At 47.9% G+C, this 22,153-nt stretch overlaps 1 protein-coding gene across 1 annotated transcript; it reads left to right on the top strand.

Annotated features, from left to right (window-relative positions):
- Positions 1–1,421: 1,421 nt before the first annotated feature.
- On the top strand, positions 1,422–20,656 carry LOC144936392 (DNA fragmentation factor subunit beta-like). Its single transcript, XM_078863442.1, has 7 exons — positions 1,422–1,781; positions 6,002–6,125; positions 9,920–10,099; positions 11,574–11,653; positions 13,507–13,677; positions 14,857–14,957; positions 19,475–20,656. Exons 1-7 carry the CDS (start codon positions 1,656–1,658, stop codon positions 19,662–19,664), a joined length of 972 nt encoding a protein of 323 aa, XP_078719568.1. The 5' UTR covers positions 1,422–1,655; the 3' UTR covers positions 19,665–20,656.
- Positions 20,657–22,153: the final 1,497 nt, after the last annotated feature.

The raw sequence follows: 22,153 nt of genomic DNA, 5'->3' as shown, positions 1-22,153 counted from the left end.
CCCCCCCACCCACAGCCCCCCTCCCACCAACAGCCCCCCCCCCACCCACAGCTCCTCCCCACCCACAGATCCCCCCCACCCACAGCCCCCCTCCCACCAACAGCCCCCCCCCCACCCACAGCTCCTCCCCACCCACAGCTCCCCCCCACCCACAGCTCCCCCCCCCCCACCACAGCTCCCCCCACCCACACCTCCCCCCCACCCACAGCCCCCCTCCCACCCACAGCCCCCCCACCCACAGCTCCCCACCCACAGCTCCCCCCCCCACCCACAGCTCCCCCCCACCCATAGCCTCCCCCCCCCACCCGCAGCTCCCCCCTCCACAGCTCCCCCCCACCCACAGCTCCCCCCACCCACAGCTCCCCCCCCCACCCACAGCTCCCCCCCACCCACAGCCCCCCTCCCACCCACAGCCCCCCCCCCACCTGCAGCTCCCCCCCCCCCACAGCTCCCCCCCACCCACAGCTCCCCCCACCCACAGATCCCCCCCCACCCACAACCCCCCCCCCCACCCACAGCTCTCCCCACCCACAGCTCCCACCCACAGCTCCCCTCCCACCCACAGCTCCCCCACCCACAGCTCCCCCCCACCCACAGCTCCCCCCACCCACAGCTCCCCCCACCCACAGCTCCCCCCCCCACCCACAGCTCCCCCCCCACCCACAGCTCCCCCACCCACAGCTCCCCCCACCCACAGCTCCCCCATCCACAGCTCCCCCACCCACAGCTCCCCCCCACCCACAGCTCCCCCACCCACAGCTCCCCCCCACCCACAGCTCCCCCCCACCCACAGCTCCCCCCCACCCACAGCTCCCCCCACCCACAGCCCCCCCCCACCCACAGCTCCCCCCACCCACAGCTCCCACCCACAGCTCCCCCCCCACCCACAGCTCCCCCACCCACAGCTCCCCCCCCACCCACAGCTCCCCCACCCACAGCTCCCCCCCACCCACAGCTCCCCCACCCACAGCTCCCCCCCACCCACAGCTCCCCCCCCCCCACAGCTCCCACCCACAGCCCCCCCACCCACAGCTCCCCCCCCACCCACAGCTCCTCCCCACCCACAGCTCCCCCCACCCACAGCTCCCCCCACCCACAGCTCCCCCCCACCCACAGCTCCCCCCCACCCACAGCTCCCCCACCCACAGCTCCCCCCCCCACCCACAGCTCCTCCACCCACAGCTCCCCCCCCCCACCCACAGCTCCTCCACCCACAGCTCCCCCCCACCCACAGCTCCCCCTCCACTCACAGCTCCCCCACCCACAGCTCCCCCCCCCCACCCACAGCTCCCCGTGGTGAAGAGTTCCGCACTCTGAACTCACTTCCTTACCCCTTTTGGGTTTTGCTTTCGGTTCTCTTCGCTCCCCTCGCAGGCGCTCCCGATCTGCGTGGTGTGGTGTGCGTGGCGTGGTGTGTGTGGTGTGCGTGGTGTGAAGGCTGTATCGGTACTCGCCACTTAGACCATCAACTACTGCCTCTGTATCAGTAACATCTCACGAACACTATCCCCTCCCCCACCAACCACACTACCACCATCCACACCACCACCACCACCCCCCCACCAACCATACCACCACCACCCACACTACCACCACCCACACCACCCCCCCACCAACCACACCACCACCACCCACGCGTCGGGTCCTAGTTTGCGATGGAGAGGGACTCTCCCCGCATGTTCAGGGTGCGGGTCCCGTCAGACGCTCAGAGATTCGGCGTGGTGGCCGTCAGCCTGTGCCAGCTGCTTAAGAAGGCAGCGAGGAAACTGAAGCTCGCAGAGGTGAGTTGTGTGAATGGAGGAGTATTAGTTTGTTCTCTAGCTACTATTTCGCGTTGTTGTTGTTGTGGTTTATCGCGTATACAAACCTGTCAACCCCTATGTGGAGGCCCACGTGCACCCCCTCCACTCCCCCTTCTACTGGCTGGCTCACCACCGCCCGGGGTTATCTCCCCCACGCCCACGTACACCACCACGAACACGGAGGTGGCTGCGTGCACGCGCGCGCCCCTGCAGGCGCTCGTTGCACACAAAGGCTAGCTCTAGAAATAGCCGTATGAATATGCACGTGCCCCTCCTGGTGGTTCAGCCCTAATCCGCGTGCCCGCAATGCTAATACAAACTGAAAAAAACGGCGGCTGTATGAATATGCTCACCTACCCCCCACCGGGTGGATAAGCCTTAATCTGCCGTGCAAACAGGCTAATGCTAGCGGGAAAGGAACGGCTGGACAGGGCTAGGGGACACGCCTCACCGTTAACAGATTTATACTGTGTAAACGCAACGCGCTGTGTAAACACGCACGCGAGTGCAAGCACGCGCAAACGACGGCGGCTCTATGTGCTGCAGTAGACCCGCCTCACGTGCACGCTCAAATCACTCACACCACCCCCACGCTGCAGCCCTACGCTCACGCAGGGCACCCCGTCTCTCCACGCAGACGCACCACACACAGATCACAGACGCTACGCCGAGGCTCTGCCCACACACACAGAAATCACACTACACCGATATTCTGAACTAAAGTTTATTAATGGCGCCAATACCCATTACCCGGAGGAGGAATATTTCGCGAGGAGAGCCTAGCGTAACTCTGCCTATGAACCCAGTTACACAAACGTTCTACCACATACCTCGTAGCTGTACTTACGGTATCGCATGGACGCTGTGAGAGTCGGAGGGAGATGGACGAGCGAAACCCTCGCTTATCACTGCCTCGTATTAGCACTCGCTGGCATTACACGGATGCTGTGAGCAGCTAGAGGAGGCAGGACGGCCGGGAGTGGGTCTGGATCGCCCGGAGGTTGAAGACAACAGAACTCACCGTCCCGGGGCACCTATATTTATTCTCTAAACTTCAAAGGCCCAGGGTGATGTCATACCGCGCAGCCAATCGGGCGCCTACCCGTGCTTCCCGTCGTCGTCCCTCTGTCTCTACCGTGGCCTATTCCCCTCACTTCAAAGGCCCAGGGTGGCATTGTACTGCGCAGCCAATTGCGCGCTCACCTGCGCCGTCTACATGGAGGGCCACGGGGTCTGCTGCTGCTGCTGCGACCCATTGTCCTCCCGTGCTCATTAATTCTAACCCACTGGTCTGCCCTTCTGCCCAATATTCCACCCTCCGCCTCTCCCAGTGTCGTGAGTAACTCATTGCGGTTTGCCCATAATTACTGATTGTAATTATCAGCGAAACGTCGTACTCAAATTTTAAAATGCTGTTGATTCTCTCTTCAGCACACCGGTGGGCTAAAGAAGTGAATTATTTTGTCCTTTGAAAAACGTGACACATTTTTTACTGTTTGGCCATGTCGGGTGGTGGAGGGTTACGACACATTTATAAATAACGCGATCTGACCCAAAAACCTATATTATGAATAATATTGGTCGCGAAAGCCTACGTGTTAATTTGAACCTTTTCGTTCTGCGCCCATGCAATCTTAAGCCAATTTAGGGGCACCGCAATGTCACCTGTCCTGTGAGGGTCGGCCAATCTCCTGGCACCGGGAAACCGTGGGACTCTCCCTCTAGGGGCCCTTCGGATTAAAACCCGATGTGCCAGGCAACCCCCCGTCAGGACGCTACATGGGTGCACTGTGTGTGGGTGTGTGTTTAGTGTGGGGCCGGGAGGGGATTGCGGCGTTTGCGGAGTTGCTCCGTGGTCGTGGCACCACACCTACCTTATTACAGACCAATCCAGACCTTATTGGTCACCCCCGTGCCCCTTATAAATCTCAACGTTCATCCTGAAAAGTCCCATCACAAGGGAGAAACGGACACGTTTTTTGTTGTTGCCCGTATTGAACCGGCTGTACGCCGTATGGACCTGAAAACGAAATGTCCCTGTACAAGAATACGGGTGAGCCGTGTGGGTTGACAGCTTTGCTGCTGTCTAGATGGTTACTTGCTTCGAGAGCTGGGTTCCTTCCCCACGTGCTGGCACGCAGGCCCCCCCCCCCTCACCTGTGAACAATCTGGGGAGTGTGCCGAGTATTTTGCTCGGTTGGGATCATCCGTGCGAGTCGTCCTTCGCGTACAGCACAGGGCTTCATGGAAGCACGGGGAAAACTCAAACGAAATTAAAGTTAATGGTTCAAATGCTTCGCCATCACTGACCATGATGGTGAAGTATGGTGTCACAACCCCAAATCGGGACAAGTCATTGACTTGTGAAGTGGATGGTCCTTTACAAGCCGGTTATAAAAAGTATAATTACACATTTCTAGCGCTTTTCATCAAGGATCTCAAAGCGCAGTACAGGACGCAGCAGCAGACACTAATCATAAAATAATATAAATATTTTTTTTTAAATGACTAAAAGAACTAAAAATGTAATAAGCTTCTTTTTTCACACGCTGGTTTCCTGCTATAAGTTTTACCCACCAAGCAACATAGCAGGAGGCTGTTTCTTCCTGACCTGCTTTTGTGCTTTTGTAGTGGTGATACGCGCTGGCGGTAAGGATCGTGTGTCAGCGCGTGGTGATTGGCTGTGTGTGTTGGTGACGCGCGCTGAGAGTGAGGGATCATAGGTCAGCGCGGGGTCATGGGTTATGTGGTGGTGATTGGCTGTGTGTTGGTGACGCGCGCTGACAGCGAAGGGATCGTGTGGCAGGGCGTGGTGATTGGTCAACTAAGGTGGGTGCTCACATCGCGGTCCGCATAGGCTCCGTCTCCTCGGAGCGGAGGGCTATATAAGGCGGTGCGCGCGGGCGCTCGTGGAGTTGGTGACCAGTGAAGACAGAAGACGGAGGAGGAAGAGATAGGGCCCTGAGACCCCTAGTCCCGCTGTCCCTGTAGGGACCGGGGCCCTGTGTGGCTCGGAGGCGGGACCTTGGGACCCGGGGCCGGACGTCCGTGTGAGGGCCGGGCCGCGGGACCCAGAGGTCGTGACCCACGCACAAGCTGGGGTGGGTCTGTAGGTTCCCCGGATGCTACGGGGCTGGAATGCCCGTGTGTGTGTAGCCGGGTGGAACGTGTAGCGTGAGCTGTAGTGTCCACACGTGTCGGGTGGAACGTGTAGCGTGAGCTGTAGTGACCACACGTGTCGGGTGGAACGTGTAGCGTGAGCTGTAGTGACCACACGTGTCGGGTGGAACGTGTAGCGTGAGCTGTAGTGACCACACGTGTCGGTTGGAACGTGTAGCGTGAGAAATAGTGACCACACGTGTTATTGTGGCAAGACAAGTGACAATAAAGTGTGCTACCCGTCAAGTGGTTTCCCGCCGTCATTCAGAATACTACACTTTTACCATCTACATGGCAGAGGCTCTGTCCCATTAGCAGCAGTTGCACTTTAACAACTCTGGCACCCCCCCCCTCCCAGCCAGTCTACATAACAAAAGCTCAGTCGTAGTCTCAAGCCGCACCAACCTTACCATAATAATAAAAAGGGGACCTGTCCTGGCTCATCCCCCCCTCAACCAGTATATATACAGGGTAGTATCTCTTGGAATTTCTCATTTACTTGATACAGCAAGCGTGCTGTGACGGTTCCACCTGAAGACGGAAGCTTGTGTTGCCTCCGAAACGTCGTGATTTTTATTTGATTTTTTATTTAATTTTTTTACCTACGTGACTTTACCGAAAAAACCTAAGAATATGAATCCTTGCAGTCACGAAAGCTTCAAATCTAGAACGGTTGGACATGATATTGTGTGAAAGAATTTCAACATTATGCCAACGAATATACCATAGGTGGAACTACAGTTGATATTTTTGTACAATACTGCACACACACCATGTCCACAAAACGCTCAGCCTTTGAGCATTATGAAAACAACCATCAAAGGTTCCTGAATAACTGCACTGTGGTCCTCTTGTCTTAATGTCACCCATCAAATACATTTGAGAAAAGTGACCCGACTGACATACAGCAGCAGTGATAGAGAGATGCAGCTATAGACCGGTTTCAGCCTTATTAGAACTCATCGGTACAATGAAGTCACAAATTGTTCTTGTAGTAATGGCGCTTGAATTCCCCCCCGCCTCCCCGCCTTTGTTTCCAGAAAAAGGATAGGCCTCTGCGTGTCTGCTTGGAGGATGGGACAGCGGTGGATGAGGATTATTTTTCTGTGCTTGACAAGAATACCTGCCTGGTCATTTTAAAACGTAACGAGCGTTGGACAGAAGGTGAGTGTACCTAGCACACACCATAACATCCACACAGACATGGGCGGTTTGCAATTCATTTTATTAGGCCTTTGGCAAACAACGGGTTCAACATACAAAGCATCCTATCTTAGGTTGAACAACTATTTGGTGATGCTGCTACAAGTTGGCAGTAGCTACACAAGTACAACAATAAAAAACCGAAACACTCTTCATGAACCCTGCCTTGAAAGAAAATACAGTATAGTCCCTCGGTTTGCGTTTTTAATCCGTTCCACGAAAACTACTGTTAACTCAAATAACACTTAATCGAATTCACTTGTAAGTTGAAAAATAAGTAAAACAAATCACTGAGTCTGCAAGAGAGCTGTTTCCACTGCCAAGACAAACAACGTAATGTAAAAAAAGCCAATCGAGGTATAAACGCTCATAAATGGACATCGCTGATTGGCTGAGGCATGCACAACTCCACTTACGAGCGTTCTGATTGGTCAAAATTGGTGCCCGCGTGCATAACGTCAACGTACCGTTATTCATATTTTTAACGTTAGTCGAAACCATGGGAGGCGAAACGTTAACCGAAAAACCGTAAACCGATGTCACTGTTAACTGTACTGTATAGACAGTCATCGACTTACGAACACCGACTTACGAACACCCAGAAAAACTAACCAGCTTATATAAAATGTATTTTAACATCAACTTAAAACGCAAACTCGGACTTTCAAACTGAACCGCAGGACTGTTTTGTGCAGCGGAGCGATCCTCCGCGAGGTGTCATGAGTCAGCCTCGTGCTGGGAGTGTTTGTGTGCGCGCACCTGCACATGAGTGTGTGTGTGTGCGTGCACCTGCACATGAGTGTGTGTGTGTCAAAGTGTTCATGTGTGAAAGTGTTCACGTGTGAAAGTGAGTGTGTGCGCGTGCCCTCGTGTATGTGGGGAGCAGTAGTGCAATGGCGAGTTCGCTGTGCTACCAACCTGGCGACCCCAGTTCGATTGCCGCTCACGACCAACACCAGTGACGATTATCTGAATGGGTCCTGAGCCTCCCCTAGGTTGATTCGGCCTCAAATAATTATTTGGTGCGGTGTGTAAACATCACCACTGGGGGGTCAAAGGCGGGTCAGGTGTAGTGCTGGCCACTCACCCCCTCGTGTGTCGTTCCGGCCTTCATAGGTACTCGATAACAGCACTTGCCCAACCGTCTGTTAAGGCGATGTGTGGGATCTTTGTGTTTCTGTCTGGGTGTTCCGGCAAAAACAACCCCTACCTACCTCCTTGGTCGTGCCGCTGTGGAGACTCTGAGCAATGTAATGTGTGCAAGGCCAATTCCAATCGGCTGTTCCTCTAATGGCGCTCGTAGTCACCACAGCGGCCAATGGGGGCGCTGAACGGGTGCGAGGAGCTGGTAACGCCTCCACCTTCAATTCAATTACCACTAAAACACGTGTTAAAAATATAACTAAGCTTGTGCCGGAGACCCCGGACGAACAGGTGTCTATGACGTCTACTGGCCAAACCCTATTTGACAGATCCAGGAGACTGAACCCAAAAATGGCGTCACATGACGTCGGGTGACATCATCGTTGTTGGCATGAGATGTAAATGATAAAAAAAATCTGAAAATCCCCCCAAAAATCTGATATCGCGCGTGCTTGCGAGGGATTTGGCTCTCGAACGGCGGGGTTTTTGTCGAAATTGTTTTGCTAGCCAGCATGCCCTAAGCCCCGCGGTGGGAATAGGCTATTCCTTTTTCACGTCCGCCACCTTTCAATTAGTTAAATTAGCGATTTAGTGGGATTTTGCTATATTTATTTATTGCGCGACATCGACCGTACCAACTCACACCAATTGCGTGCGGGGGGGGGGGGCGGACCCTGCCAAGTGATGCGCGTTCGGTCGCGCTCACGGGGGACATTTTCTTTTACGAGTTGAACATGCAATAAATATACACATAACGCTGTGGCTATTTCTTCACTGCGTGATGTCCTCTTCGCCCCCCCCCAACACGATATGTGCAGTTACTGCTATAGAGTCCGTAGATATTAATATTATTACAGAGCTTAGATAGCATTATAGGAGTAGTATTGTTTACTATTCTTCAACAAATACGTTCGCAGATATTACAATAATGTGTGCACAAAACAAAATTTTCATTATTAGGTTGCTAAAAATTCCCTTTTTAGCTGTGCTTTTATGACGCTGCGACGGTCTGTGATGTGGTCTGCTGCCTGTTGATTAATTAACGTCAGTGCCACTGCCACTCTATTATCTACACTGCTAATTTTCCTTTTGCCAGTCTATAATCTGTTGCCTGCTTCTTTACCTCACTCAGTGTACTGCCAGCCTTTCATGTCGACTGTATTCTGCTTTTTCAGATGCTGCCCGTATTGCCAGCTTTTTATGTCGACTGTAGCAATGCTTATGTCATTGAGTCGGCGTACTGGCAGTCTATAATCTAGACTGTAGCCTGCTTCTCAACTTACCTGTGCGTACTGCTGCTCTTTAATTTACACTTATTTCTGCTTATTTCTTCAATGCATGTCTATTGTTTCGATAGCTTACGTCATCTAAGTGCATGTGCTTGTGTGTGTGAGTCGATATGTCTGTGTGTGTCAGTCCATGGGCGTGTGTGTTAGTCGCTTTGTGTGCTTGGCTCCATGTGAGTCAGTGTAAGTCCATTTCTTTAAGGATATGTAGGTCCATGTGCACGTGTCAGTGAATGTATGTGCTTTATTGACCTGCTCAAGGCCTATGATACCATCAGTAGGCCTGGCCTCTGGGTTGTTCTTCATGCTTTCGGAATCCCTCACCCTTTGCTCACGATTCCTTAAGGACCTTCATGATGGTGAGCGACCCCACGTCAAACTACGTGGCCGTCAGTGAGAGCCATTCCCTCTACACCTTGGGGTGTGACAGGGATGTCCTCTGGCTCCCACATTATTTAACATATCTTTTGACCACATAGTTCGTGAAGCCTTCAATGGCTGTACCAGAGGAATTGCCATATAGTACAGATACAATGGGAGGCTGATCGATGCCCGCGTGTGGTCAAGGGATGGCTCCATATTGCTCAACCATGTTATGTATGCTGATGCTCTGGTGATTGCTGCTCACTCAGAGGAGGAGTTGGAGGCACTGCTGCTGAACTTGGAGCTTGCCACTAAGAGGTGGGGCCTTACCATCAGCCCCACCAAAACTAAGCACCTGCCTGGGTATTTTGTACCATCGAACAATCCACCCCCACAACTCACAATTGGTGATGCGGCAGTTGTGGGGAGATTGGAGAGATTCCCATACCTGGCCAGTGTGCTCATGACTGGCTCCGGTTTAATAGCAGAGGTCTCACTCCAAATCAGTCGAGCGTCGTTATCTTTTCATCGGCTGCGTTACGCTGTGTGGAAGCTACCTGGTCTCTCGCTCCGTATGAAGCTCCAGGTCTTCTCGGCCATGGTAATTCCCTCCCTTCTCTATGCCTGCGAAACGTGGACCCCCCTAATGAAACATCTTCGCCGGTTAGAAACATTTAGGCTGGCCTGCTAACAATCCATCCTGGGTTTAACCATATGTGTGTGTGTGCATCTAAGTCGATGTGTTTCTATGTGTGTGGGTCGACGTCTGTGTGTAAGTCCATGTGTGTGACTGCCTTTTTCGCCCGGGCAATGCCGGGTACTTACCGCTAGTAATCTATACAAATCGTAAATGTGATTTTCTTTTCATCTGGAACTCTTTTGTAAGGGCGACCTGGCTTGTAAAATTGAGTCTCTACAGACCTGCATCTAACAGCTGTGCATTGTGTGTTTTTTGTGCCTCAGTGGGTGTGCATGCCGTGTCTCATGCAATGGGTCATTTTGAAAGACCCACACACGACGTGCTTGAAATTTTTCGGAATGATCCTAATGGAAATTCCACAAAAATCTTAAAGAATTTTCTAAATTCCATTGAAGACTGCTCGGAAAAGGAATCCCGGAAAGATGACCCTAAGTGGTTTGAAGGTGGGTGCCATTAAGTACACTTGTGAATTCAAACAGAATTCCCACTATGATATCACTCTTACCCCTCCTATCACGGCAACTGTGTAGACTAAAGGTCAAAGGAGCTGCTTGCCGAGGTGCTGTCTCCCTAGGGAGGCCTAGATAGTCGTGGTGGTTACACCGCTACTGGTCTGGCAAAGCGTGGGGGGTGAACACCGGCAGTCGACGGTGCACAAGCTCCCTTAGTGGCAGGGGGGTCACTGCGGTCAGTGAGCGTACGATGAGAATGAGGTTGAGGGTAATATTTTGGGTGCCCCTTGTCGCTGTCTACGCTCTCCACCGAGGTCGGTGATCTTGAGGAAAAGGAAACCTATGCTAGGCTCCGCCCCTCCCCAGATGGCCTTCAGTGTGGATGATTTATACCGAGAGGACTGCCTTTGAGATGTGTACCAAACCACTGCGGGTCAGGGGCCAAGGATAAGAATTGAGCCTCACTTTTAGACTTTGCAATGTCCAGGCAGCTGAGAATTGCAGGGTTCACTGGTTCCAATGGCCTGATCTGCATCGCTGGACATTGAATCTACGATTCCGGCAGTACAGAGAAGGACATCGATCCCATTCTCGTGGGTGCCCACCGGAAGCTCTTGCACACCTGCAGGGTCTTCAGGAGTGCGGTTTTTACTACATCGTAGACTGCTCATAGCAAACCCCAAGGCTCCTCTAAAAGTCCCGGAGGATTAAATGTCGGATGCCAAGCAGGTTTGAAGCCTGCACAGTTGTTGAGCTACCACCATGCGTTAAACAAGAGTTGTATATGCTGCCGTGCGGGGCTACGTTGCCAGCAGAGGGCAGCGCAGGAAAAAAAAGCCCAGCACCACGAAGTATGGTAAAAACACGCCATGTGGGAGGAGGCTCTCATAAAGCAGTGGATTGACAATATAATATCAACGTTATCTTCCTCGCCTGGTGTATGCAGGCCGGGGGTTCAATCCAGACCCTGGTGCCTGTATATTTAGAGTTTGCATGTTCTCCCCCGTGTTCGCGTGAATTTTTTCTCCGGGTCCTCTGGTTTTTCCCTCCACATTTAAAAATATGCATAAAGACTAGTTAGATTATTTTGCTGCTATAAATGTCCAAATGATGGGCCACTTTGTTGAGCGATCATTTGTAGCCAGGTCGCTTCTGAAATCAGTTAATACCTCAGTGGCTTTTTCTAATAGAGTGGGGATGGTTTAGTTTTATTTGTATGTGTTTGGGTAATTTGTTTACCTTTCTTGTACTATGCACTCATATCATGTTTTTGTATTTTTTGTTGTTACAATGTTCATACCCGCCCATACTGGACATCTGTGAAAAGAGCTTCATTGCTCATCGAATTCCTCCAGTCTAAATAAGTAATCTGATACTGTTATGTATGTCGTAATAATCAAATTTCAAAATCATGCTAAAAGCCACCTCTAATATGGCTGTCCGTGTACATTGTGTGTGTGCCCAGGTGTGGAGAACCGCTTCAAGCATAAGCGGGAAGAGATGCGCTACCGCTGCAAAACGCGGATGCGGGGTTACTTAAGCGACGTACGTCTGTGCTGTACACATATTTCATAATGCAGTTAAAGCTTCTCTATCCGCAAGGGTTACGTTCTTGAAAATGCTCACGAATGCAGAAACCTTGTTCCGATGGGAAAAATGGGGTTACGTTACGAGTGAACGTAGGGGGGAAATTATAAATGCTTAATAACATTTACTAGAATACGTAAATAAATAATATATTAAAAATAATTACATGTTTTTTTTATCACCGATGATGATTTGACGACAATGGAGGTGGTGGTGGTGGTGATGGTGAGGATGACTCCACGGGAGATGCAGCTGTTTGATAACAATGCACAGTTATCATTTGAGCACTCTGGGGAGGTAGTGCTCGCCGCAACACTTTCCCTGATTGCATTCACATCCTTCTTAACGGAACTCACAGTCGACTCATTCATACCAAAATGTATAAACGAGACGACTAAGTACGTATAAAGAAAAGATGCACAATAGTGAGTTCAAAACGGGATCACTGCGAGACTGAGGACGAAGTGGGCAGCCGAGAGGGCTTGCTTAATCTTTGCAGACCGTTTCAAATGTAACAACATTCTGCGCGCACCTCCCTGGTGTCGCTGGACCGGCACTACGTAGACTCGCGAACACCGGAGCTCAGCCGGTCACGAATAGGGAATCAACATACATTTGGTGAATCCAGAACTCGCGCATAGCGAGGGTTTACTCTACTTAGATGTACAGGAGGACTCTACCACGTGGTTAACAAATGGCTTGTTATCTGAAGCCAGTTACGTAACTCGTGTGGCATAGAGTCCCAAGTGAGCCCCGATCTGCCGTGGCCGATTCCTTATATCCCCAGCCTCCTTACGCCTGTGGTTCTCAAACTTATTTTGCCCCCAGCCCTGGTGAGAAAATGCATTCACTTATCACCAGTAACATTGAGGATAAAATCGTCAGAAATAAAAAATTAACTAACAAGCATAATGACAAATAAGACTTCAACTTATAGTGAACATGCTTGTAAAGGTTAACCGACCCGCCATGATTCAGTGCATTGTCACGATTTGGGATCAATATAAAAATTTTAAATGTTAGTTTCATTGGAACCATCCCATTTGATTTACAGTAATGTCTCGTGTACACCTGTGTATTTTTTTCTGGGTCCTCCGGTTTTCCCTCCATATTTATAAATTTCTACGTGATAAGCCACTTGAGCTGTCATTTGTGGCCACTTTACTTCAGAAAAAGAGCTGTATATCTCAGTGGGCCTTACCTGGTAAAATAAAAATATATATATGAATGTGTATCCTACAGTGAGTATAACCGGCAAGTCGTGTGCAGTCGGGTAGAGGGTGGGTGTTCCAACCTCACTATCGTCTGTCTGGTCAGCATGGAAGCCGAGGATAAACGCACCCCTCTATAGCTCCCTCTCGGAGAGGCCCTTCCATTAACAATGGGGTGTTATCAAGCAATTGCAGGGCTGCGCCTTCACCTTTACACAACTTGTCAAAGATTGTATTTATGAGCGTGGGAATCAACAATATGTCAAGTAATTATTACATGCCATAGCGCTTAAGGAAAACAAGGCAAAGGAATATATGGCCATATCAAACAGTGTAATTATCAACAGTAGCATATAATTACAGCAAGTTCAGGGATAAGGCAAGTCCTCATCTCATTGTTGGTGAAATATTGCAGTGGATTTTGGTGGGTAAGGGAAGTTATTTTGTTGCAAATCAAGCATAACTATAATTAGCATTGTGATGGTTTAGTGGTGCGCTGGTGGCTATGCTTACGAATGATTATAACTGTAACTTGGGAAAAAGGTGAAATGTTTGCCATGGAATGTTTTTGTTTAACTTTATTTCTTTTTTGCTTCTAAGGCAGTCGCATATAAAAATAAAGTTCCAATGGCGCACCGGAAGAGATACGAGGAGGTGCTTCAGCTGATAAGGAATGAGTTGCAGACGCAATGCTTCAATCAGGATTACTTCGATAAGTCTGCTGCTGTGGCAGTGCGTTTATGTGGCAACAATGGACAATTCTCTTGCCAGGTGCGTGGCAGTCCCTTTTTACTTAGCTACATGACTGGTAATTATTTGCATTATATCACCATAATAATATATCGATAATGGGATGACTAATCATGTAATTGCAGTTATTGGAAACTGTGTAATAAATGCAGTACTCGAGTTTTACGAAGCAGGAATTTCAGAAAAAGTAGTACAGATTACATTAAGGCTTTGAAATCACTGCCATATGAAGGCATGTTTTATGCACATATACCCAACAAAATCATCCACAGAGATGCAGTAGTGGCCAGGTCGCTACTGAAAAATAAGTGAATACCTCACTGGGCTTTGCTTGGTAGGATGGGGATAGTTTAGTTGTATGCGTTTGGGTGATTTGTTTAACTTTCTAATATTACTTTGCACTCCAATCATGTTTTTGTATTGTTTATAAGGGCAGAGCACGCTGAATAATTAAATGGGGAAAAGTCCGTGAAATAGTGGGTAAGATGAACATGGATGAGAATATGATAGATGAGAAGATGATATATGGTAGATGAGAAGATTGTGGATGAGAAGGTGATAGATGAGATGGTAGATGAGAATATAGGAGATGAGAAGATGATAGATTGGAATATAGATAAGAAGATGGGTGAGAATATGATAGGTGATTAACAATGGGAGTATGAGAGCAGCAAACACAAAGGTAGCTCCCAGGAGCCATAATGCACGATAGAGTCAAAAACATTAAAACAAGTGTAAGTATCTTCTTGGTTCTTTCGGTAAAGTCACGTAGAAGGGAAATAATAAAATAATAAAAATAAAACATAATAAAATACAATTGTATATATAATAAAAATAAAACATTATAAAATACAATTGCATTTTATTATGTTTAATTTTTATTATTTGATTATTTCCCTTCTACGCGACTTTACCGAAAGAACCAAGAAGATTAATCCCTGCAGTCACGAAAGCTTTAAATCGAAGTGTAAGTATATTATTACACAGACCTATATAGCAAACACAATATCTTTAACCACAGGAGGAATGGAATTTCCCAGATAATGTTTTTTCAGATGTCACTAAAGAAGAAGTCATTGCCGTCTTTTGGTGGCATGAACAATGCCAAGAGGAATTACTGCTCATGGTCAAATCAAATACCGGAGGACGAGGTTACCCACATTTGATGGGAAGTGGTCTAATTTTTCTCCACATTTTCAGGGTGCATTTAATCAACAAGACTGTCAATATCAGCACAAGATTAACCCATATGCCAACTGGGAGAGCAGAATACGATTCAGCGTCTGGAACCTAGACCACCGGTATGTCCCTGCACCCACCCATAACAGTAACTTTCTTGCTCCCATTCACTTCCATCAAGCGAGTCAGAGAAGTAGTGACCATGTGTCGTAACCACGTGAGAGGAATTGTGCGTACAGATGCAGGACAGGAACACGTCAGTGGCGCCGGTAGCTTATAAAGCAGATTATATTCGATGGTGTCAGCGACTGGAAAATAAGTAAGTCCTACGGGGAGAAAAGACAGTCATTGGAGTGAGAGAACGTGATAAAATGGTGCATGCAAACCATATTGGTCATCATTATGGGGACCATGTTGAGTGCAATTGTTTGATAGTGTAGTGTGATTGGCCCTTTTAAAGATTTTAAATAGTGGAGGTTTTTAAAAGTGTGAAAAGAGTTTGGAGTAAAGTATAAATGCCTTCAAACTTGTGGTAATGGTGTATGGGTAGCGAGACAATACCAAGGGTAATAGAGGGGCGACTTCCAAACGGAAGTCTCGCAAGATGCAAACAGGTGAAGGCGACGCTGCAATAATGTGGAATAAATAGATGCAAGGAAGAAGATACATGCGCAGTTGATGGATGGCAGAGGGTTTTGTGTTGTGGTCAAGTATTACGAGGTGTGGCACAGAGATTATGGATAAAACAGACTTCCAGTTCACCAGCATGCTTTTTACTAAGGGTCTGTAGAGTACCGGCAAATAAGTAACTGAATCTTTAACAAGTAAATACATCTATCATCTGAATGCAGGTTGACTGATACAGTGATTGGTCTTGTATCAGGACTGAAGATTGAAATTTTCAGTTCACATTGTTAATAATTCAGAATCAAATTTGGTGTTGATAGTGGGATTTATACGTGTGTAATAAAGGTCGTGGAAGCGACTTCTGGAATCCGGTCTTTATTTGTCTTTCGTTCACAACACTCCTGTCTTACTCCTTCACGCTGCTAACAGACAGCGTGAGAGAGAGAGAGAGACTCTTGCTGCCACGTGGCAGGCCTCGACCCCCGCTCCTGCGTGGCCTCACCCTTCGTTCGCTCCAGATCTGACCACGTGTTGCCCGTCTCCACCCCTTTTAATACCTGAGTCACGTGGTGCCTTTCCACCAGTCCTGGTTAACCTCCATGGAATCTTCCAGACTCCATCGTACGATCCCAGGACCACGCCCCTGACTCGTTCCCCCATTGGCTGTGGCTAAAGCCAGCAGATCCAATCATCTACTTACAGATGTCACCTTCCCATTACGTCAGGGCCACGCCCCTAGACTTCTTCCCATTGGCTATGGGCCAGGACCGGTAGAGCCAATCATCGTAACGAGGTGTGATCAATCAACCACCCGGATATATCCTCACATTACACGTGTTAGTGAGATTCCTATAGCTACAGACATTTATTTTTACCTGATATTCATCTGAGGCCTATATTAATGGGTATTTATTTGAAATATGTTGCTATCTTTACGAGGGGCAGAAGTCGCACAGTTTCAGAGCAGCAACCTCATATAATGCATGAGAGGGTAGACCGATCTAGAAAGGGATCTGAAGAGGTTCAGTGAAATAAAACACGTGCAGGACAGATACATTTCAGAGGATTAGGGTATTGTCGGTGAAAGCTGAGAATAAGGGCATATTAAGCCTAATAAGATTGTGTCCATGGAAGCATGACGATTAATTAGAGAAGATTAATATGGAAATACAAATTAATAGGAGTTGATATTTTGTAGAAAATCACCAATCAGGAAGCAAACAGAAGTTAGTGATTGCTATTATGTATTTTGATGTTCGTATACAGTATGGTGCACCAACCCCCACCACCTGGCGATTTGAAGAGTCGTCACATTCTATGATCACGATTCCATTGAGATTCCAATCTTGTTGTTTACATTGCGGTGAATGTAGCCGCCACTGTTGACTGCAGGGATAAAGTGAACCATAGACATACAAAATACATTCTTAGATACACGAGTCAATACTTCTGAGTTTAATAAGAAATAATACCGTATTTTCCCACATATAGCCCGCAAAAATAGCGTTTTGTGTAAAACAAATTTCGGATAGCCCGCACCTCCATATACCCCGCATGCATATCTTTAACGTCGTTACCGCAGCTTAATTCCATCATATTAATACGAAGTTTACATTTGCAATACATTCCACTATCAATTGTTCACATTAAAATCATAACGTGCACAAAGAAAACAAACTAACCGGAAACGAGTGAACTTAAGACAGTAAATAAGTAACAAACGTAAATATCCAATAGATAAGTAACACATAACTGGTAGATAAGTAAGTACAGTTTTAGCACTGGTAAATTGCGCACTTCGCAGACAATAGCGGCACTACGGTAACTCCGTTGTCTCGCCCCCCCACCTCTCTCTCTTCCCTCCCCCCAGCTCTCCCGTCGCCGGTAAACAAAGTGCGCCCACTTCAAACATTGTCGTTTAATTGTACAAACAATTCGAATCATTTAAAACGTGATAAAATGTGCAATTTTAGTGTGAGTGGTTTATTCAGCAGTGCTTTAGTCAAAGGTAAGTGTTGCATAGTGGATAGTCCGACCATGAAAACATTTTACGTGTCACACGTGTAAAATATTTTTGGGATAGTCCGCACCTCCATATACCCCGCAGGGTCTTGTTTTGTTTGTAAAAAGTGGTATACCCCGCGGGTTATATGCGGGAAAATACGGTAATCGGTGCATCATTACACCCCTGCACTGCAGTGTTGTTGTTACCTTGCAGTGGTGAGCGTATAGCTGTGTGTGTTGTATATCCTATACTCAACGTGCAGTATTGTTGTAATGCCCTGTGGTGTTGTTGTAATGCCCTGTGGTGTTGTTGTAATGCCCTGTGGTATTGGTGTAATGCCCTGTGGTATTGTTGTAATGCCCTGTGGTGTTGTTGTAATGCCCTGTGGTGTTGTAATGCCCTGTGGTATTGGTGTAATGCCCTGTAGTATTGTTGTAATGCCCTGTGGTGTTGTTGTAATGCCCTGTGGTGTAGTTGTAATGCCCTGTGGTGTTGTTGTAATGCCCTGTGGTGTAGTTGTAATGCCCTGTGGTGTTGTTGTAATGCCCTGTGGTGTTGTTGTAATGCCCTGTGGTGTTGTTGTAATGCCCTGTGGTGTAGTTGTAATGCCCTGTGGTGTTGTTGTAATGCCCTGTGGTGTTGTTGTAATGCCCTGTGGTGTAGTTGTAATGCCCTGTGGTGTTGTTGTAATGCCCTGTGGTGTTGTTGTAATGCCCTGTGGTGTTGTTGTAATGCCCTGTGGTGTTGTTGTAATGCCCTGTGGTGTTGTTGTAATGCCCTGTGGTGTTGTTGTAATGCCCTGTGGTGTAGTTGTAATGCCCTGTGGTGTTGTTGTAATGCCCTGTGGTGTTGTTGTAATGCCCTGTGGTGTTGTTGTAATGCCCTGTGGTGTTGTTGTAATGCCCTGTGGTGTTGTTGTAATGCCCTGTGGTGTTGTTGTAATGCCCTGTGGTGTTGTTGTAATGCCCTGTGGTGTTGTTGTAATGCCCTGTGGTGTAGTTGTAATGCCCTGTGGTGTTGTTGTAATGCCCTGTGGTGTTGTTGTAATGCCCTGTGGTGTTGTTGTAATGCCCTGTGGTGTAGTTGTAATGCCCTGTGGTGTAGTTGTAATGCCCTGTGGTGTTGTTGTAATGCCCTGTGGTGTAGTTGTAATGCCCTGTGGTGTTGTTGTAATGCCCTGTGGTGTTGTTGTAGTGCCCTGTGGTGTAGTTGTAATGCCCTGTGGTGTTGTTGTAATGCCCTGTGGTGTTGTTGTAATGCCCTGTGGTGTTGTTGTAATGCCCTGTGGTGTTGTTGTAATGCCCTGTGGTGTTGTTGTAATGCCCTGTGGTGTTGTTGTAATGCCCTGTGGTGTTGTTGTAATGCCCTGTGGTATTGGTGTAATGCCCTGTGGTGTAGTTGTAATGCCCTGTGGTATTGGTGTAATGCCCTGTGGTGTAGTTGTAATGCCCTGTGGTGTTGTTGTAATGCCCTGTGGTGTTGTTGTAATGCCCTGTGATGTTGTTGTAATGCCCTGTGGTGTTGTTGTAATGCCCTGTGGTGTTGTTGTAATGCCCTGTGGTGTTGTTGTAATGCCCTGTGGTGTTGTTGTAATGCCCTGTGGTGTAGTTGTAATGCCCTGTGGTGTTGTTGTAATGCCCTGTGGTGTTGTTGTAATGCCCTGTGGTGTTGTTGTAATGCCCTGTGGTGTAGTTGTAATGCCCTGTGGTGTTGTTGTAATGCCCTGTGGTGTAGTTGTAATGCCCTGTGGTGTTGTTGTAATGCCCTGTGGTGTTGTTGTAGTGCCCTGTGGTGTAGTTGTAATGCCCTGTGGTGTTGTTGTAATGCCCTGTGGTGTTGTTGTAATGCCCTGTGGTGTTGTTGTAATGCCCTGTGGTGTTGTTGTAATGCCCTGTGGTATTGGTGTAATGCCCTGTGGTGTAGTTGTAATGCCCTGTGGTGTTGTTGTAATGCCCTGTGGTGTTGTTGTAATGCCCTGTGGTGTTGTGTGGCCCACTGGACGTGCAGGATTGAGAAGTCCCGTGTGGTGCTGCCCAGCTTGAAGATTGCATTGGAACAGTCGAACGGTCGACAGATCAACTGGAGATACTTTTATGGGCTTTTATTCACTTGGGAAAACCTTAAACTAGTAGACATTGTGTGTCATGACAAGACGTGCCACAATCTCAATTGCAATACACAACATTTTTACGTGTAGTAAAATGATCTCATTTTGAGTCAGGTGGGAGAAGGTGGGGGGGCGGTGAGTTTTTTGGGAAGTGTGTGAATTGAAAGGGTACATAAGAGAAATGACGGAGAAAAATTCGTGTGGACCTTATTTTATCTGGGATTTTATACAGCGCTTTTGTGAATGCGCTTTGCAAAAATGGCTAATGGGGAAAAAGAATGGGGTTTGAGTGTTGGGGAGGGGATGGCAAGGAAGGGCGATGATAGGGAAAGGGAGGGGCGAAGTTAGGAGAGAGAAGGCCGGTGAAGGTTTCAAGGACGAGGACAGGAAGTAGAGGGATACGCTATTGAAAAAAATATAAAAAATACTTTTTAAAAAAACACCCTTTAATGAAATGTACCGTACTCCTAATGGCAGAACTCTACGACTCCAGGAAGTGGCCCCGCAGCTTGCCATAACGTAAGGGACCGTGGTGATTTACAGGCAACGTGAGTTGAGCGTGGACAATTAGACCCGTAAAAAATGTTTAAAAATATATATTTTTAATGATAGAATATAGTATTGTCATCAGTATGACATACCTATACCAAGTTTGCAGTCGATACATTGGGAAGACGGTTGAAATTGAGTTACAATATTTTTTTAAGGATAACACAACAGACAGAGTGAGTTAAATAAAAGCGTGTAATAAAAAGATAAGTCTTAAGGGAGGAACGAAAAACGTGACTGAGCACAGGTAGGAGGGGCGTAGTAGGGACCAGTGAGATTGTGAACGCAGGTGATAGATGGGACCTAATAAGAAATAAGAGACGCGAGATAGGGTGGGGCAGAACCATGAAGCGATTTTTAAACAAGGGTGAAGAACTACATCATTAGACCTCCTTTGCCAGTACCAACATATAATAATAGGGTTTTTCCCCTTTTTTCTGGCAACAAAACTGAAACCTTTTTACAAGGAATCATGTCTGCATTAACCACCATACTTGTGGTCAAAATGCAAACAAAAACACACTCTGATAATACATGCATTAAAATTGTTTTTTTACCCTTTTATCTGGCAACAAAACTGACACATTTTTTATAAGGAGTCATGTTTGCATTTGTAATAAAGGTCGTGGAATCAACTTCTGGAATCAGGTTATTTATTAAATCCTTTATATTAAGTTCGCTTGCTTGCTTGCGTGCTTGCTTGCGTGCTTGCTTGCTTGCTTACGACCGTGCAAATCTTTTGGTCGTTTTTTAACCCACTTCCCGTGATCCAATCGAGCTGACATTTTCCACACAGACTCGTTGTGCCAGACAATTAATGTTCGTGAAAAAAAATTCCCAAAATTTTACACTTTTTAGGCAAAAAAAAATTATTTTACATATATTCAAATAGAACTCATTCATCGCTTTGGCTGAACGTCACAGTATAAGAGCCCAGAGCGTAACCCCTCCACAGGCCGTGGCGGAGTAGCGCAGTTGGTAGCACCCTCGCTTCCCATGCCAAAGGTCGCGGGATCGATCCCCGCGTCCTCCACAGGCGAATATATTTTAAATCCTTTATATTAAGTTCGCTTGCTTGCTTAGGACCGTGCAAATCTTTTGCTCGTTTTTTAACCCACTTCCCGTGATCCAATCGAGCTGACATTTTCCACACAGACTCGTTGTGTGTGACAATTAATTTTCGTGAAATTTTTTTCCCAAAATTTTACACTGTTTAGGGAAAACAAATTAAATATTTAATTACCAATTGCTTAATACTGGCAGACAATCATCTGACCCATAGATTGCAGCCATCTCAAGCCAGAGGACAAGATGACTTTAGCCGCCACGCATATAAAGGATTTAGAGTGAAAAACTTTGTTTTTACGGGTTTACTTGTTTCTCTTTCGTTCACAGCTCTCTTTATATAAACAATGGGCGAGGCAAGTGGCACATTCGGCACGTCAGACCCCGGCAGGTCAACAACTGGGGATGAAGGACCAACATAGGGTTTGAGCCGTGACGAGTGAACATACCAACGACGTTGACCGTACTGGATGCGAACACTCTGGGGATTCCGAATGTCCACCAACCTCACAGGCCCCGCGCCAAGGCCTGTGCAGTTTAGGGGACGTACCCACCGGCACCTGAGGGCAATGGAGCCATGCCACATCGCCCACCGACCAAGGGATGTCAACTCGTGATCGACGCGCGTACCTCTCGTTCCGTGCCTGCGTACATTATCAGAGTTGTGTTTTTTGTTTGCATTCCGACTGCAGGTATTGTGGTCAATGCAAACATGACTCCTTGTAAAAAAGGTGTCAGTTGCCAGATTAAAGGGTAAAAAAACTATTATCATGTTTTGCTACTGGCAAAGGAGGTTCCAATGGAATACATGCATTGTCTAGAGATGGCTTTCTTTAGAGCCTCGTCTCAATTGGTGCTAGACCAGAGGACGCCAAAGGCAACGTTAGGGGTCGGTGGTTGAAGATCGAAGAGGAGCTCCCCTTCGCTGCTGCCCCGCCATCTCCACCTGCCACGTGGCGGCTCAA

The sequence above is a fragment of the Lampetra fluviatilis genome, chromosome 16, assembly GCF_964198595.1.
Source record: "Lampetra fluviatilis chromosome 16, kcLamFluv1.1, whole genome shotgun sequence".
In the NCBI taxonomy this organism is placed as follows: domain Eukaryota; kingdom Metazoa; phylum Chordata; class Hyperoartia; order Petromyzontiformes; family Petromyzontidae; genus Lampetra; species Lampetra fluviatilis.
The sequence above is the reverse complement of the archived record's forward strand: the minus strand, read 5'-3'. Positions and strand labels throughout refer to the sequence as shown.

Bases quoted from the DNA above. Each gene is read 5' to 3' on its own strand.
- LOC144936392 (XM_078863442.1), top strand. From the start codon at position 1,656: ATGGAGAGGGACTCTCCCCGCATGTTCAGGGTGCGGGTCCCGTCAGAC. The intron at 6,126-9,919 runs GTGAGTGTACCT...TTTGTGCCTCAG, and splicing joins TAACGAGCGTTGGACAGAAG to TGGGTGTGCATGCCGTGTCT. The intron at 10,100-11,573 runs GTGGGTGCCATT...GTGTGTGCCCAG, and splicing joins TGACCCTAAGTGGTTTGAAG to GTGTGGAGAACCGCTTCAAG.